General features: G+C 40.5%; 1 protein-coding gene across 2 annotated transcripts in view; it reads left to right on the top strand.

Annotated features, from left to right (window-relative positions):
• LOC149661052 (DNA (cytosine-5)-methyltransferase 1-like) overlaps nucleotides 1–18651 on the top strand; it is a 63155-nt gene extending 44504 nt beyond the window's left edge. For both annotated transcript variants that reach the window (XM_089842435.1, XM_089842436.1), the window contains exons 22-29: nucleotides 701–832; nucleotides 6248–6450; nucleotides 9572–9680; nucleotides 10416–10574; nucleotides 12642–12802; nucleotides 13923–14154; nucleotides 15816–15932; nucleotides 18466–18651. In XM_089842435.1, coding sequence (XP_089698561.1) covers nucleotides 701–832; nucleotides 6248–6450; nucleotides 9572–9680; nucleotides 10416–10574; nucleotides 12642–12802; nucleotides 13923–14154; nucleotides 15816–15932; nucleotides 18466–18549 — 1197 coding nt within the window. In that variant the 3' untranslated portion in view covers nucleotides 18550–18651. The remainder of the gene's footprint in view (nucleotides 1–700; nucleotides 833–6247; nucleotides 6451–9571; nucleotides 9681–10415; nucleotides 10575–12641; nucleotides 12803–13922; nucleotides 14155–15815; nucleotides 15933–18465) is intronic.
• The last annotated feature ends 251 nt before the right edge of the window (nucleotides 18652–18902 follow it).

Raw genomic sequence — 18902 nt, 5'->3', positions numbered from 1 at the left:
TTTCTTCATTGATTTCACCAAAGATTCCGTGATTTCTTCATTGATTTCACCAAAGATTCCGTGATTTCTTCATTGATTTCGCGATTTCACCAAAGATTCCGTGATTTCTTCATTGATTTCGCGATTTCACCAAAGATTCCGTGATTTCTTCATTGATTTCGCGATATCACCAAAGATTCCGTGATTTCTTCATTGATTCCGTGATTTCTTCATTGATTTCATGATTTCTTCATTGATTCATGATATCTTGGTTGATTTCGCGATTTCACCAAAGATTTCGTGATTTCACCAAAGATTTCGCGATTTCCTCTTTGATTTCGCGACTTCTTCAAAGATTTCGTGATTTCGTCTGAAAGATTTTGCGAGAAGCGTACGGGATTTTGTGTAAATGTCGAACGACTTAAACCTAGTCTAATTTTTGTCATACTAGTCCATTTCTTCAGTAACATAGACCACTCGATAACGCGTTTACCACTAGTTACTAATTTTTAGTAATTATTAAAGTATTATTATTTTTAAATTAGACTCGGTAAAATTTTCTGGACTCTCATAGGACTCGATTAACAATTTCTGATTTTTTTGAGGATTCGCTGGACTCGAGGACTTGGCGAGTCCAGTTTTCCACTACTCGCAATTGGACTCGCAACCAAAAAAATTAGTACTCGCACACATCTAATCGAAGGCCTAACTTTCTTTTCAGGGAAAGAAAGTAGATAATAATGGTCGAAGTTTACCATCCAAAGGCGATGTCCAATTGCTTTGCGGCGGACCTCCGTGCCAGGGTTTTAGTGGAATGAATAGGTTCAACTCTGGACAATATTCCCGGTTCAAGGTGAGTAAATGATAAAACTAGAATGTGCAATTTGTGTCGTAACGTTTTTTAAGGTTGGGCGAATATCCAGTACCCAAAACATATCTTGACGAATATCGAGACGAATAATGACTTTGAATCGAATATCGATTAATTTGGCTTTACGAAATATAGCCTTGTCGAACTCGAGCCTGATATTCGCGAATACTCGAGCCTAATATTGGCGGATACTCGAGCCTAATATTGGCGGATACTCGAGCCTGATATTCGCGAATACTCCAGCCTAATATTCGCGAATACTCCAGCCTAATATTCGCGAATACTCCAGCCTAATATTCGCGAATACTCCAGCCTAATATTCGCGAATACTCTGTCCTGATATTCGCGGATACTCGAGCCTGATATTCGCGAATACTCGAGCCTGATATTCGCGGATACTCTAGCCTGATATTCGCGGATACTCTAGCCTGATATTCGCGGATACTCGAGACCGATATTCGCGAATACTCGAGACCGATATTCGCGAATACTCGAGCCTGATATTCGCGAATACTCTAGCCTGATATTCGCGGATACTCTAGCCTGATATTCGCGGATACTCTAGCCTGATATTCGCGGATACTCTAGCCTGATATTCGCGGATACTCGAGCCTGATATTCGCGAATACTCGAGCCTGATATTCGCGAATACTCGAGCCTGATATTCGCGGATACTCGAGCCTGATATTCGCGGATACTCGAGCCTGATATTCGCGGATACTCGAGCCTGATATTGGCGGATACTCGAGCCTGATATTGGCGGATACTCGAGCCTGATATTCGCGGATACTCGAGCCTGATATTGGCGGATACTCGAGCCTGATATTGGCGGATACTCGAGCCTGATATTCGCGGATACTCGAGCCTGATATTCGCGGATACTCTAGCCTGATATTCGCGGATACTCGAGCCTGATATTCGCGGATACTCGAGCCTGATATTCGCGGATACTCGAGCCTGATATTCGCGGATACTCTAGCCTGATATTCGCGGATACTCTAGCCTGATATTCGCGGATACTCGAGCCTGATATTCGCGGATACTCGAGCCTGATATTCGCGGATACTCGAGCCTGATATTGGCGGATACTCGAGCCTGATATTGGCGGATACTCGAGCCTGATATTCGCGGATACTCTAGCCTGATATTCGCGGATACTCTAGCCTGATATTCGCGGATACTCGAGACCGATATTCGCGAATACTCGAAAACCGATATTCGCGAATACTCGAGCCTGATATTCGCGAATACTCTAGCCTGATATTCGCGGATACTCTAGCCTGATATTCGCGGATACTCTAGCCTGATATTCGCGGATACTCTAGCCTGATATTCGCGGATACTCGAGCCTGATATTCGCGAATACTCGAGCCTGATATTCGCGAATACTCGAGCCTGATATTCGCGGATACTCGAGCCTGATATTCGCGGATACTCGAGCCTGATATTCGCGGATACTCGAGCCTGATATTGGCGGATACTCGAGCCTGATATTGGCGGATACTCGAGCCTGATATTCGCGGATACTCGAGCCTGATATTCGCGGATACTCTAGCCTGATATTCGCGGATACTCGAGCCTGATATTCGCGGATACTCGAGCCTGATATTCGCGGATACTCGAGCCTGATATTCGCGGATACTCGAGCCTGATATTCGCGGATACTCTAGCCTGATATTCGCGGATACTCTAGCCTGATATTCGCGGATACTCTAGCCTGATATTCGCGGATACTCGAGCCTGATATTCGCGGATACTCGAGCCTGATATTCGCGGATACTCGAGCCTGATATTCGCGAATACTCTAGCCTGATATTCGCGAATACTCTAGCCTGATATTCGCGAATACTCTAGCCTGATATTCGCGAATACTCTAGCCTGATATTCGCGAATACTCGAGCCTGATATTTCCGAATACTCGAGCCTGATATTCGCGAATACTCGAGCCTGATATTCGCGAATACTCGAGCCTGATATTCGCGGATACTCGAGCCTGATATTCGCGAATACTCGAGCCTGATATTCGCGAATACTCGAGCCTGATATTCGCGAATACTCGAGCCTGATATTCGCGGATACTCTAGCCTGATATTCGCGGATACTCTAGCCTGATATTCGCGGATACTCTAGCCTGATATTCGCGAATACTCTAGCCTGATATTCGCGAATACTCGAGCCTAATTTTCGCGAATACTCGAGCCTAATTTTCGCGAATACTCGAGCCTAATTTTCGCGAATACTCGAGCCTAATTTTCGCGAATACTCGAGCCTAATTTTCGCGAATACTCGAGCCTAATTTTCGCGAATACTCGAGCCTAATTTTCGCGATTACTCGAGCCTAATTTTCGCGATTACTCGAGCCTAATTTTCGCGATTACTCGAGCCTGATATTCGCGAAAACTCGAGACTGATATTCGCGAAAACTCGAGACTCATATTCGCGAATACTCGAGACTCATATTCGCGAATACTCGAGACTCATATTCGCGAATACTCGAGACTCATATTCGCGAATACTCGAGACTCATATTCGCGAATACTCGAGACTCATATTCGCGAATACTCGAGACTCATATTCGCGAATACTCGAGACTCATATTCGCGAATACTCCAGCCTAATTTTCGCGAATACTCCAGCCTAATTTTCGCGAATACTCCAGCCTAATTTTCGCGAATACTCCAGCCTAATTTTCGCGAATACTCCAGCCTAATTTTCGCGAATACTCCAGCCTAATTTTCGCGAATACTCCAGCCTAATTTTCGCGAATACTCCAGCCTAATTTTCGCGAATACTCCAGCCTAATTTTCGCGAATACTCCAGCCTAATTTTCGCGAATACTCCAGCCTAATTTTCGCGAATACTCCAGCCTAATTTTCGCGAATACTCCAGCCTGATTTTCGCGAATACTCCAGCCTGATTTTCGCGAATACTCCAGCCTGATTTTCGCGAATACTCCAGCCTGATTTTCGCGAATACTCCAGCCTGATTTTCGCGAATACTCCAGCCTGATTTTCGCGAATACTCCAGCCTGATTTTCGCGAATACTCCAGCCTGATTTTCGCGAATACTCGAGCCTGATATTCGCGAATACTCGAGCCTGATATTCGCGAATACTCGAGCCTGATATTCGCGAATACTCGAGCCTGATATTCGCGAATACTCGAGCCTGATATTCGCGGATACTCTAGCCTGATATTCGCGGATACTCTAGCCTGATATTCGCGGATACTCTAGCCTGATATTCGCGAATACTCTAGCCTGATATTCGCGAATACTCGAGCCTAATTTTCGCGAATACTCGAGCCTAATTTTCGCGAATACTCGAGCCTAATTTTCGCGAATACTCGAGCCTAATTTTCGCGAATACTCGAGCCTAATTTTCGCGAATACTCGAGCCTAATTTTCGCGAATACTCGAGCCTAATTTTCGCGATTACTCGAGCCTAATTTTCGCGATTACTCGAGCCTAATTTTCGCGATTACTCGAGCCTGATATTCGCGAAAACTCGAGACTGATATTCGCGAAAACTCGAGACTCATATTCGCGAATACTCGAGACTCATATTCGCGAATACTCGAGACTCATATTCGCGAATACTCGAGACTCATATTCGCGAATACTCGAGACTCATATTCGCGAATACTCGAGACTCATATTCGCGAATACTCGAGACTCATATTCGCGAATACTCGAGACTCATATTCGCGAATACTCGAGACTCATATTCGCGAATACTCCAGCCTAATTTTCGCGAATACTCCAGCCTAATTTTCGCGAATACTCCAGCCTAATTTTCGCGAATACTCCAGCCTAATTTTCGCGAATACTCCAGCCTAATTTTCGCGAATACTCCAGCCTAATTTTCGCGAATACTCCAGCCTAATTTTCGCGAATACTCCAGCCTAATTTTCGCGAATACTCCAGCCTAATTTTCGCGAATACTCCAGCCTAATTTTCGCGAATACTCCAGCCTAATTTTCGCGAATACTCCAGCCTGATTTTCGCGAATACTCCAGCCTGATTTTCGCGAATACTCCAGCCTGATTTTCGCGAATACTCCAGCCTGATTTTCGCGAATACTCCAGCCTGATTTTCGCGAATACTCCAGCCTGATTTTCGCGAATACTCCAGCCTGATTTTCGCGAATACTCCAGCCTGATTTTCGCGAATACTCCAGCCTGATTTTCGCGAATACTCCAGCCTGATTTTCGCGAATACTCCAGCCTGATTTTCGCGAATACTCCAGCCTGATTTTCGCGAATACTCCAGCCTGATTTTCGCGAATACTCCAGCCTGATTTTCGCGAATACTCCAGCCTGATATTCGCGAATACTCCAGCCTAATATTCGCGAATTAACTGAAGTTGAACTTTACCTCACCCTAAATTTGACCAATATATGCCACGTTCCAATCTGAGTGACATTATTATTAGAGAACTAGCCAATCAGAATTAACTATTCTGGAGCAGAAGAAATATAGCAAGGGTTTCTCATTTAGGCCTTTGCCCTTTGTGGAATCGATAAAGTCGGTATTCGATATTCCATCGAATTATTCGTTCCAGACGCGTAACCGCCCAACCTTAAAAGTTTTATGGTTTTTGGTAATTAAGTGAAAGCATACTCATTAAAATCATAAACTACGGTGCACCACCCTAATAGACCTTTGTGATAACAGTGTAACCGCGTTCGTGTTTTTACGAAGCTCGCCCCATGTGGCCTTAAATAAGCCTTGGCTAAAACTAAATTAAACTGAAGCACTCGAGCTAAAAAAAACTCGCGAATATTTTAAATCCTGAAGTTTTTTGTCCCTTGTTAGCATGCACAAAGCTAGGTTACATAGCAGGGTTCATACAAACCTTGAAAACCGGAAAAACCTGGAAAAATCAGGGAAATATATAGTTGACAAAAACCTCTGGGAAATTTATAATTTTTAGTAAAATTCAGGGAAGTCGGGGAAATTTGCGTCAAACAGCGGCCGATTAATTAAGCAAAATGTTCATAAAAATACCCTCCATAGGATTAACATTACACTATACTTTGGAGGCTCATAACCCTGGTTCTACTAGAGATACGGGGATGTCCTTTGAGTATGTTATAGTCATATTGCCCCCCCCCCTCCTTCGTTAACATTTGCTCCATAGGATACTCCATGTACGGGAAAAATGTGGGAAACTCAGGGAAATTTATTTTCCAAAAGTTGTATGAACCCTGCATAGAGAGCTAGCTTTGCGCGTGCTGACAACCGATGTTGTAACAGAGTATATACAGAATAAGCTGTCGTTCGAGATAGGGAGTTGCCGATCCTATAGCGTGAAAACAAATTTCAACCTCACGCGCATTCTTTATCCATACGTACAATTGAAAGGCCTAACTGAGAATCATTTGTTTTTTGTTTCAGAATTCCTTAATTGTTACATTCCTCAGTTACGTTGATTACTTCCGTCCGCGTTTCGCCGTCATGGAGAATGTCCGTAATTTTGTCAGCTTCAAAAAGGCGATGGTCTTAAAATTGACTTTGAGTTGTTTGGTAAAAATGGGTTACCAAGTTGCCTTTATGATAATGCAAGCAGGATCATTTGGGGTTCCACAAACCAGAAGAAGGTAAGAAAAATCTTTGTATTTTATTTACTTATTTATTGAGACTGGTACCTACAATATTAATACAAAGCCAAATCTGTGTATTTTTACCTCTCCGAGTGCCGATGACGTCACGGAGAGGTATTACACTCACTGCGCGTGTGTGTGTGTCAGTTACCGCGTTCGCAGTTGGCAAATCGGAGCAAACGTGTTCGCAGAAAGCAATATTAGCTTCTACTTCATTATTATCGTAAGGGTTAAAAAGTACGCGGCGATCGGCTAGGGTTACGAGAAACGTCTAGCCTCCAAAGGCATTTTAAACATTGCAATTGCGGTGGGTTTTCTTATCATTTATTTTGAATCAATCGCCTTATACACCCTAAATTTCCAAAAATTGTTAAAGAGGCATACGCTTGAATTCAAACGTCAATAATAGCCATGTTTAAAATGATTTTAGGAATAAACTTTCTTAAAACGGTTTAACTATAATTAAGGTAAAATACTGCCGATTAAAATAATTAATATCAATTGTATTTATTTAATTATTTTAGAAAACCTCTTAATTGCGTCTCGAATCGGAGAGGTTTATTTCCAAAAATTGTCAAAAGGCATACGCTCGAATTCAAACGTCAATAATAGCCATGTTTAAAATTATTTTGGGAATAACGTTTCTTTAAACGATTTAACTATAATTAAGGTAAATTACTGCCGATTAAAATAATTAATATCTGTTATATTATTTAATTATTTATGAAAAACCTCTTAATTGCGTCTCGACTCGGAGTGAACCATGCGCGGGCTTTGTATAAATATTGTAGGCCTTCTTTATACTGTCTTTTCACTTAATATGCAATTTGTGTGTTTTATTTACATTGCCGCTTTAAATGGAACTTGTTATCAAGTGTGGTTAGTGGTTACTAATAAATTAAACGTGCTGATTTCGTGGTAGCAAGAAGCGATATCTAGTTTAGTAGGGAGAAGGTATAAGATGCCTAAGTATTGGCGCGCCATAGTCCCAGTCCCCCTTTCAAAATACAAGGGGGGACGTAAAAGGAGGCCACCGGGATATTTCGCCTCTCCAATGTTGGAAAATACGTAATTTTCGTCATTCGCGTCGCGCTGACGTGCACAGTTTTCAAGAACCAATGAGATGCTGGTTGAAATTTAGAGGCTGTGATTAACTCCGGACCTACATTTAGACTGGAGATAAAGCTGGGAATGTGGCGAATTTATACCTTCTCCCTAATAAACTAGATATCGCTTCTTGGTGCTAGGCAACAGAGACCCGGCGGTGTTTTAGCTTTAATAGATAAATTAAAAATAACTGTTGCCGACACCCTTTTTCAGTGAACGTCAGCCTTTTGGTAGTTTATTCCACTTAAATGTAGTTGCAATTGCAGTTGCTCAACTGCAACTAGTACCAGTCCGTTTTTGTTTGAAGGATTTAATGCAAAACGCCCCTTTTGCACTGGCTATTGTTCTAACCACCAATTAGAGTTCATACACGAGGGTGGAGCTAAAACTAGCCTTAAAGGGAGGGTGAAATGGAAAATCAGTGATTTTTTATCAATTATTCTGTAACAGGTTAGGCCCAACCACATATTGACAAAACCCCCGCTATAATAATTATATAAATCATAAGTCCTGACTGACTGACTGATAATCAACGCCCAGCCCAAACCGCTTGCCCTAGAAGGCTGAAAATTTGCAGGAACGTTACTCATAAGTAGTAGGCGCGTACTAAGAAAGATTTCTCCAATCCGCCGCCATCTTAATAAATGGCGCCCAGAAATGTAAAAAAGCTTTTCTGTGCAACAAAGTCCGCGCGTTTCAACCGATTTCACAAATATTTAGTACACTGGTTTCCTTTAACCTATAGACGGGCTGAATGGTCTTTTGGGTTCGATTTGTTGCCATCGTTTTAAATGGCGGCCAGAAATTTAAAAACCCTTCTTTATGGAATAATGTCCGCGTGAAAAGTAATAAAAAATGTTATGACGGGCTGACGGGCAACGCCGAGTGCCTTCGCTCATAGGGTGCTACAAAAATATTAGTCGGATCAGTAAAATGTACCCATTCTTTATATCATTTTTATGGAAGTTCTTATTACACGCGAGCGACGCCGTGGGTAACAGCTAGTAATAATTATGAGTAACGACTCACTCTCGGTATTCTCAGTGAACTTCCAGAGGCTTGGTCCATATCCTGTCGTCTGATTCTAGCGGATCCCAGGGTTTTATAGCCACTGCTATACACTGCCTCAGTCATGTATCTAGCAGACCACAGGATACCCCTACAATTCTACTAATTATGAGACAAATCTACCTAATTATTTTAAAAGTATTTTATGAAACTAAAATTACAAATTGTAATTTTAGTATCATTCGAAGTTATTTCTTGGATGTTTGATTGGTCTTATGATTAGTAGAAAAATCGATAAAAAAAACTCACTTGATTTCCCTTTTCACCTTCCCTTTAAGCGTAAAGCCTGGTTTTCACTGACCCAAAACGCAGGAAAAACCGCGTTCCGCGCCGTTTTTTCAGAGGTAACTTGCCGCAGAATCTCGCGTTTTCTGGGCGGCAAGCACGTAATTGGTTTTCAATACATTTTTAGAAATTTAACTCGACCACACAAACGCCTTCAATTAATAAAATGGCGTCGAAAAAACATCGCGAGCTGACCAATAACAAGCCTATGACGTCACGCATTCGTCGATTCCTATTGGCCACTGCTTTCCTTTCCGTAAAAATCTGCGGAAAAATAGTAAACCAATTCCGTGCTTGCCGCCCAGAAACCGCGAGATTTTGCGGCAAGTTACCTCGGAAAAAACGGCGCGGAACGCGGTTTTTCCCGCGTTTTAGGCCAGTGAAAACCAGGCGAATTTTGCGGATTTTTTTCCTACTCTTCCGTAAAATTTTCGGCAGTGAAAACCAAGCTTTAGCTTGTCACGCTGCTCAGTAAGAAATATTTTTAAAGGGGAGTCAAAGGAACCTCGCTTGGCTTTTGTAGTGGTTGAAAGCTTAGAAGACCACCTGTCTCAATAGGACCTTTAGTATAAATGAAGAAACTTTTTAATGGCTTACCTTCCAGATGGCTTAGGCCCTAATTCGATCACGAATTAATATTAATTTCTTTTTAAAACAGGCTGATCCTAATTGCTGCTGCACCGGGGGAACAATTACCCAATTTTCCACAGCCAACTCATGTTTTCGCCAGTCGTGGCTCGTTAACGCTGGCAGTTAATGGGCGAAAGGTAAATTTAAGTATAATTTCATTTTTACTGTAAGGCTTGGCGAATACCACTTTTTTAGTATCGAGACGAATATCAAATACCCATAAAACTTTCTTAACGCCTGTTGCTTTAAAATAATCGATAAGTATTGATTAAAAGCAAGAAGGGATATACTATAAGAAGGCATTAAGCGAGTCCGGTACTCGCGTGATAGTCGTGGGTGGGTGGGGGTGTAAAAGAAGGCGGAACTTAATATTTTGTTTCCACCAGCTATCTCTTTTACCTTTTCGTTAAGCCTTGGTTTGGTTTTTGGACGTCACGAAATCATAATTATAGTACACTTGATTCTATTTATAAATGATTATAGAACTATTTTCACGTATCTAAAATCTATCAAGTTAGGTTTAAAATCATTAACTAACTTGTTAATGGAAATTAAAAAAAAAACTGACGTAATGTTTACAGCACCTCCATTTTCTGTTTACTTTGCTCGAGGTTTTTTTTTCTCTAGTCGGAATATGTCAATCGCGTCTGTATGACCTATCCCCACGGGATCCAATGGGAAAGCGCAGAGCAATGCCGAACACGAAAGGGGTGGGGCTTACTTGTCCACTGACACCGGCGTAATAGTAGATTGAAGCCAAAAATCCGGCGATTTATGCCTTCTTATAGTATATACCTTCTTGTTAAAAGTGTAGCCGGTATCTGTACTAGTAAAGAAATTGGTTAATAGCAGTTTTTGGTTTTCTTTTATAGTATGATTTCAGTGCTTTCTTGCGCGGAGGAAAAATCTCAGCTCCTCTAAGAACGATTACAGTTAGAGATGCAATTTCGGATCTTCCCAAGCTAAAAAATGGTACTCGAGATGACGATATTAGTTACAATGGAGAACCCGTAACTCAATATCAGAAAAAGGTACGTTAATTGCTTTGTTGTTTAACTTGAGGGGGCCGTCGCTTCTTCAAATCTCGTACAGTTAGGTTTTCAAATCATTAAAATCACATAAATCACTTCTCAAATTAAGCCTGTACCTTTGAAATACTTATCTCAAATCTAAAGAAAACCTTACTTTTTTGAGAGTTTAAACTCTTCTGATTCCAAAAATATGCTTGATTAATATTTAAATATGAGGGAAAACACAGAAAAAAAACCTCGAAAACTTGAAATTTGGGGGCAAAAGCAAATTTGCGGTGAAGATTTTTTGTCGGGTTTTTCTCCTTGCTACGTCACTCACGGAATCTCGCGGAAAAGCCAAGCGCCCGAGACTCCCGAGTCTACTAATGCCGCGCGAATCTGAATTAAATAGGCTTAACGCTACGACGCTAACAGGCGTCACGTGAGCGACACTAACAGAGAAAATTTCTCCTTACTACGTCATCAAACGAAACGAAATTTTAACTAGGCCTTTTCCAAACACAATACTTTGATTGCAATTTTATAAATTGCTACGAAACCAAATAAAATAGTAAACATATCATAATAAACTAGATTTTTCAAAGATTTTTTTCGCATTTTAAGTTGGTGGATGACGAAAATTATGTCTCTAACTCTTTAAATAGGGCTTCACTCAAAATAATACTTTGTATTTGCACATCCATATTGGAGCACTGAAGAGCATAGCTGTCTCGCGCGAATTGAGCGAGGCTCTTCGAAATAATTGATAAAGTCACGAGCCCGAGCCGAGCCCGAAAGTTTATGAAAAAGTTTTCTGAGCTTGAGCCCGGGCTCACAATACGTCACAAAAAATGTGAGCCTTGAGCTGAGCCCAGGTTCAACTGTAAAATCAACGAGAGCTTGCGCTGAGCTCTCTTACAAATGTTTTGGCTTTCCTGAGCTCGAGCGAGGCCAACTGAAAACTATGAGACCGCTCATTTTGAAAGGGCGCTCACTGTTTTGAGACTGCGCTCAGCTTGGCTCAGCGCCGTATTCAGTGCCAACAGAAACTAGGGTAACTCATTGGTAGATGAAATTTTGAAATTTTTTTAATACAAATGTTGTGCAAGTCATTTGGATAGTAAATATGTATTGTAGTTTTGCATTTATCGCGTAAAAATAGCTGCAAAATTATTTATTTCAACATCTACACTGTTTGGAAGAAATTTTCTCCGGAAATATGAGACCAAGCTCGAGCTTGAGCTTACTAAATTGAATGAGCCCGAGCTCGAGGTGAGCCTTAAATTCTATCGATTTTGAGCCCGAGCTGAGCCCGCGAAAGATATTAGAGAGAGCTTGAGCTCGAGCTTAGCCCATCAAAATTATGCGAATGAACCCGAGCCCGAGGCGAGCTCATTTATAAAAACTGAGTTTGAGCTCACACTGAGCTCTAAGGAAACATTGTTTCAATTTTGAGCTTGAGACGAGCTCGTTGTCAATTTCTATAAAGTAACGTGAGCTGAGCTGAGCCCAATTGATGGTGGACAGGTATGCTGAAGAGTAGTTTTTGCGAGTCCGACTTTCCAAAAAAAAGCGTACGGAATTTCGTGATTTCTTCTTCGATTTCGCGATTTCGCCAAAGGTTTTTGGAATTTCTTCTTTGATTTCGTAATTTCGAGATTTCAAAGATTTCGTGTGAAAAATTTCACGAGAAGCGTACGGGATTTCTTGTAAATGTCGGACCCCTCGCTATAAACTCTTAGTGAGAATAATTATTTGTAGGCCAAAGATTACAACCATCACGTGGCGTACACCATTTTCAGTGATACGTTATGTCAGTTTGGTTTATAGAATCCCTTTGACTCCAAAAATTGTTAAAGAGGCATACGCTTGAATTCAAACTTCAACAATAGCTATGTTCAAAATGATTTTAGGAATAAAGTTTCTTAAAACGGTTTAACTATAATTAAGGTAAATTACTGCCGATTAAAATAATTAATATCAGTTATATTTATTTAATTATTTATGAAAAACCTCTTAATTGCGTCTCGAATCGGATAAATTTATTTTGGTTGTTAAATTTTTAATTTTTTTTTTTTTTTTTTCAAGATGCGTGGAGATGGACGCACGCTACGCGATCATATTTGCAAAGAAATGAGTGCCTTAGTCGAAGCCCGAATTCGACACATTCCAACGACCCGTGGCTCTGACTGGCGCGACCTGCCCAATATTGAAGTGAAATTGTCAAATGGAAAAGTCACCAAAAAATTGTAAGTTCACCCTCGAAATGGGGGCTTTTCCTTCATATCAAGGCGATAGTCGTTTCTTGAATGGCTGCTGACTAATCTTCTACGTACCAATTTTACCTTGGAAAAGGCATGAACTAGCTAGAACTCTTACGCGAGGGAGGAGCTTAAATCTTGAAAGAAACAGGGTTCATACAAACCTGGAAAAACCAGGGAAATAGTTGACAAAAACCTCAGGGAAAATTCAGGGAAATTTGCGTCAAAGAGGGGTCGAGTAATTAAGCAAAAGGTTCATAAACATCCCCTCCATAGGATTAACATTACTCTATACTTTTGAGGCTCATAATTATGGTTATATTAGAGATACGGGGATGTCCTTTGATTATGTAATAGTCGTATTTGCCCTTGTTAGAATTTGCTCCGTAGGATACTCCATATACGGGAAAAACCTGGAAAATTCAGGGAAGGATATGGGGGGATAAACCTGGAAATCCAGGGAAATTTGTTTTCCAAAAGTTGTATAAACCCTGAGAGAGGGTTAGAGGGACCTTGAAGGCAGGGCCGGAAATAGGCACAGGACACTTGTCGGACATTGTCCAAAAAAATTTTAATATGTCCCATATTTTTTTTAAAAACTAAGGGGGTCACTGGACATTTTGACCAATAAATTTTCCTTAGTTTTGATTGTTTGACCTTGAAGATGCCACAGTATTTTTGCACACTCCAGTGGACAATGTCCTATAATTTTTCCAGTAAAAGGGGGCGTCACTGGACACATGTCCTTTAAGAAATTTTTCTTATTTCCGGCCCTGCCTTGAAGGAGAGAGGAAAGGAGTTGATACCCCCATACCTATAGCGGTGCCTCTGTACCCCCACCTACGGCACCGTAGCCCTCCCGGCATCCTCAGCGGTTAAGTAGGGTCTAAAGAACGCTCCCTCTATCTTATAAATAGAATCTAGTTCTGATACAAGTAAAATGGCGCTAAGAGTAGCACTTAGCCATCGCCTACCGGAGAGCATGGTTTTTAAAACACTTTAACTTCTTATCTCGGACTCCTTTGTAAATAAGAATTTTTCTTAAAGGTTGATCCAATAAAGCCTTTTTATTATTATTATTATTATTATTATTATTATTATTATTAAGGGTTTACAAATACGCCGACGAAACAGCACCTTCTGATAGAAAACGAGGTGTCTGTCCATGCTCCAAAGGAAACCCTTGCAATCCCGCTGATAGACAGGATAATACACTCATTCCTTGGTGCCTCCCTCACACGGCTAACCGCCACAACAATTGGTCTGGACTATATGGAAGATTAGATTGGGATGGCATCTTTAAAACCACCGATACCAATCCGGAGCCAATGGGAAAACAGGTAATAACCGTTATTAGAAATTACGTTTTACCTCAGACCACTTAACCCATGGACAGGCAAAGCCATGTTAAACCCGCGTTAACAAATGGCAATGCGTAGCACGCGCCCTCACGCGTCTACCGACCGCCGCAATTTATCGCCAAATGTCCCGTAAAGAAAAATTCCTCTGTAATGTTTCGGGATATTTTTTAGCCAAGGCTTAATGTTAAACAGTCTTAAACTATCTTGATAGATCATTCATGAATCTTTAATGAGAGAGAGGCTAAAATAAATAATGAAATTCAACTCATTTTTATAATTTAGTCAGATTTTCTCCTCCCATATCGGTGACTGGTCACTGGAGACCTCTACTCCTGAAAAAACAAAATGGCGCGAATTTTACTAGGGTTTGGTGAAAACTTCCAACTTCCTCCGCCTCAGCGCTAGTGTCAGGCGTTGCTCTAAGCAAACCTAGCTCCCTATTCAGTTGCCTGTCCGTGGGTTGATTTCGCGATTTCTTCATTGATTTCGCGATTTATTTGTTAATTTCGCGATTTCTTTGTTAATTTAGCGATTTCTTTGTTAATTTCGCGATTTCTTTGTTAATTTCGCGATTTCTTTGTTAATTTCGCGATTTCTTTGTTAATTTCGCGATTTCTTTGTTAATTTAGCGATTTCTTTGTTAATTTAGCGATTTCTTTGTCGATTTCGCGATTTCTTTGTCGATTTCGCGATTTGTTTGTTAATTTCGCGATTTCTTTGTCGATTTCGCGATTTCTTTGTCGATTTCGCGATTTGTTTGTTAATTTCGCGATTTGTTTGTTAATTTCGCGATTTGTTTGTTAATTTCGCGATTTGTTTGTTAATTTCGCGATTTGTTTGTTAATTTCGCGATTTGTTTGTCGATTTCGCGATTTCTTTGTCGATTTCGCGATTTGTTTGTTAATTTCGCGATTTGTTTGTTAATTTCGCGATTTCTTTGTCGATTTCGCGATTTCTTTGTTAATTTCGCGATTTCTTTGTTAATTTCGCGATTTCTTTGTTAATTTCGCGATTTCTTTGTCGATTTCGCGATTTCTTTGTCGATTTCGCGATTTCTTTGTCGATTTCGCGATTTCGTTACTGATTTCGGATTTTTTTATGGGATTTCGAAATCAGCACTGATTTTGGATTTCTTAAGTTGGATTTCGCGAGTATCGTACGGGATTTTATGCATGAGAGAGAGACCCTTCGGCTTTTATACCATGGAGGAGACTTGAGAGGGAGTAATAAAGTGAATAGGCGGGTTCGTTCGCTTCGTGGCTGAACTCGTCTCTCTCCGGCGCTGGCTCTGCCACTCGTCGCGGTGTCCGCGCGCATGCGTTAAATTTAAAAACCGGCTTTGAACTGGAAGGTTGTTGAACTATAAGAAGTGTTGTTGGTGGTAGTAAACGACGTCACTCGCGCCTGCGCGTTAGCTATAATCGTAGAACGGAGATAGAAATTCCTACCCTCACTTTTTCCCCCTTACCATTTGTATGACGGTTTTTTAGCATTAGATCAACACTCGACCCTCTCAAGTCTCTCCTCCCTCTTTATACTAAGGATGATTTCATTTTCTCATGTTTATGGAGCGACACGCTTACAATGACCCCGTGTTTATTTGGTTGGAACTCTTAATTTCTATCTTTTTATACTATCAGGGGTGTGTACTTCATCCAGTGGATGATCGGGTGGTCACCGTGAGGGAGTGTGCCCGCTCTCAGGGCTTCCCTGATCAATTTACATTCACTGGAACTGTACTGGACAGACACAGACAAGTAAGTATTGTTCTAAATAACGCGTGTGTAGGGTATGTGGTAATATGTTACAGGTTTGCAAAAAGAGGCAAAAACCTTTCCCCGATTAAAATGATAATTCTAGGAGGGTTCATACAAACCTGGAAAACAGGGAAAACCTGGAAAAATCAGGGAAAAAGATAGTTGACATAAACCTCAGGGAAATTTAGAATTTTTATTAAACTTCAGGGAAATTTTAGTCAAACAGGGGCCGCGTAATTAATACCCTCCATAGTATTAACATTACACTATACTTTGGAGGCTTATAACTTTGGTTCTGCTAGGGATACGGGGATGTCCTTTGAGTATGTTATAGTCCTATTTGCCCCCCATCCAACGTTAATAAAAACTTGAGATTCGAGTAGAAAGGGGCCGAGTAATTGAGGAAAATGTTCGTGAATATTCCCACAATAGGATTAACATTACACTACACTTTGGAGGCTCATAACTTTGGTTATATTAGAGATACGGCGATGTCCTTTGATTATGTATTAGTCCTTTTTGCTCCCCCCCTCCTTCGTTAACATTTGCACCATAGGATACTCCATATACTGGAAAAATCTGAAAAGTTGTATGAACCCTGTATAAATACTAACTTTCGCTTTGTATTTGTCATTCGTGTTATTATAGGTCTTCCAACAGCTAATATGTCTCAATCTTAATCAGTTTTATAACACTTATTTTGTTTTAAACGTTCGAGCTAAATTCACTTTAAAGGCCGACTTCCAGCGAAAAGGGTTCTAGCGAACTGAAGATACACAATAGAAATCCTTTTAAATTTATTTCCTCTCGAATTTTTGCTTTCCCCTGAAGGAAATTCTCTGTTGCGTATCTTCAGTTCGCTAGAACCACATTGCACGGCTTTCAGTTAGCGAGAACCCTTCCATCTTTTGACCCAGCGGTGATTCGAAAATCAGCACGGTCGCTCCATTGTTAGTCTCGATACTCGGTTTTCAGTTCGCTAGAACTCATTTCGCTGCTGGAAGTCGGCCTTTAAAATTACAACATATGAAATTTTGCTAGCATTGCATTCGAATGATAAACAATAATTTTGAAGCAGTTTCTAGCTTTAACCTGTTTCGACGTGAACCATATATTTATGTGAATATCAAACTGAAAATTATAACTGTTATAAACTGTTGAAAAAAATTGTGTTGAGTGAAAAATAATAGAACTGGTTTTTCATTTGTTTGTAAAACAAAGCCAAAACGTTTTTTTTCTATTGCCAAAATTGCCACCCTGTTATTTTTTTTCCTCCAACCATATTTATACAGAAAATGTAATTAACCCACTTCATAAGACTATACAATTAGCCTTATTCCTGATCGGCGCCACTTACCCATAGCGGCGACTTTGAGAACTACTGTAATCGGCAAGCCAACCACTCCAGATTTCGCTAAAAATCTGGTGACGTCACTGGCGCGGGCACTCTCGGGGTCTGACCAAAAATTAGCCCGCGGCTTTAAAGCTCGTTAAAGTTAATTTCAGCGTCATTATTTGAATTAAATTACGAAATAGTACTAAATCGGGCTCCAAACTAATTTCTCGACGATATCCAAAACTTACCTAAAGGTAAAAACCTATTTTATGGCGTTTTTGGAGCTTTTAAAGTAACGCTACTCGCTAAGCCTTGGCGTGCCACTTTAAATAAACTAAAGCGGGCTAATTTTGCTTCAGACTCCGAGAGTGCCCGTCAGTGACGTCACCAGATTTTTAGCGAAATCTGGAGTGGTTGGCTTGCCGATTACAGCAGTTCTCAAAGTCACCGCCGCTATGGGTAGGTGTCGCTGATCAGGAATAAGGCTAAATATGGTAGAAATTTGACATTTTATTTTCATTTTAAATCCGAATTTTTTTACTTTTAAAATTAAGTTCGTTATTTCCACACAAAGTGGAAAAAGCCGTGGCAAAAAGATTTTTTTGCAATTATTAGGCTTTATATTATTACTAGCTGTTACCCGCGGCGTCACTCGCGTGTAATAAGAACTTCCATCTAAAATGATATAAAGAATGTGTAGATTTTACTCATGACTAATATTTTTGTAGCACCCTATGAGTGAAGGCACTCGGCGTTGCCCGTCAGCCCGTCGGGATATTTTTTATTACTTTTCACGCGGACATTATTCCATAAAGAAGGGTTTTTAGGTTTTGGCCGCCATTTAAAAAGATGGCGACAAATCGAACCCGAAAGACCATTCAGCCCGTCTATAGGTTAAAGGAAACCCGTGTACTAAATATTTGCGAAATCGTTTGAAACGCGCGGACTTTGTTGCATAGAGAATATTTTCTTACATTTCTGTGCGCCATTTTTTAAGATGGCGGCGGATTGGAAAAATCTTTCTTAGTACGCGCCTACTACTTATGGGTAACGTTCCTCCAAATTTTCAGCTTTCTAGGGCAAGCGGTTTTGGGCTGGGCGTTGATTATCTGTCAGTCAGTCAGGACTTTGATTTATATAGATATAGATTACTATTATTATTATTTCTAATGTTGTTTAAATCCTTTTATTTTACAGATTGGAAATGCTGTACCCCCACCTTTAGCGAAAGCAATAGGCAAAGAAATTTTATTGTCGTTAACTTCCAAAGATGAATTTTAAGTTTTTATTGCACGAAAAATTTTAAAAAGATAATATTTTAAATAATTTAACATTGAACGCAAATGTAAATAAAAGCATTAAAGTTTTATTAACTTGTGATAATTTCGTTTATTATTGATTGCAACTTTTTACCTCTCAGAGTGACGATGACGTTACGGAGAGGTTTTACACTGGACGTGTTTGTGTGTGTGTCTGTCACTGCGTTCGCAGAAAGAAATTTTTGGCTTCTAATCCATTATCATCGTTAGGATTAAATAGTACACGGCGTTCGGCTAGGCTTACGAGAGACGTCTAGCCTACCTATGGTAGGGCTTCCACTAAAGTTCCACGCAATTGCGGCTGATTTTCTTACC

This window comes from Phalangium opilio, unplaced genomic scaffold (assembly GCF_054372755.1).
Source record: "Phalangium opilio isolate 3A_F unplaced genomic scaffold, DU_Popi_V2 ptg000070l_1, whole genome shotgun sequence".
Taxonomy (NCBI): Eukaryota; Metazoa; Arthropoda; class Arachnida; order Opiliones; family Phalangiidae; genus Phalangium; species Phalangium opilio.
This window is presented reverse-complemented; position numbering and strand designations above follow the sequence as displayed.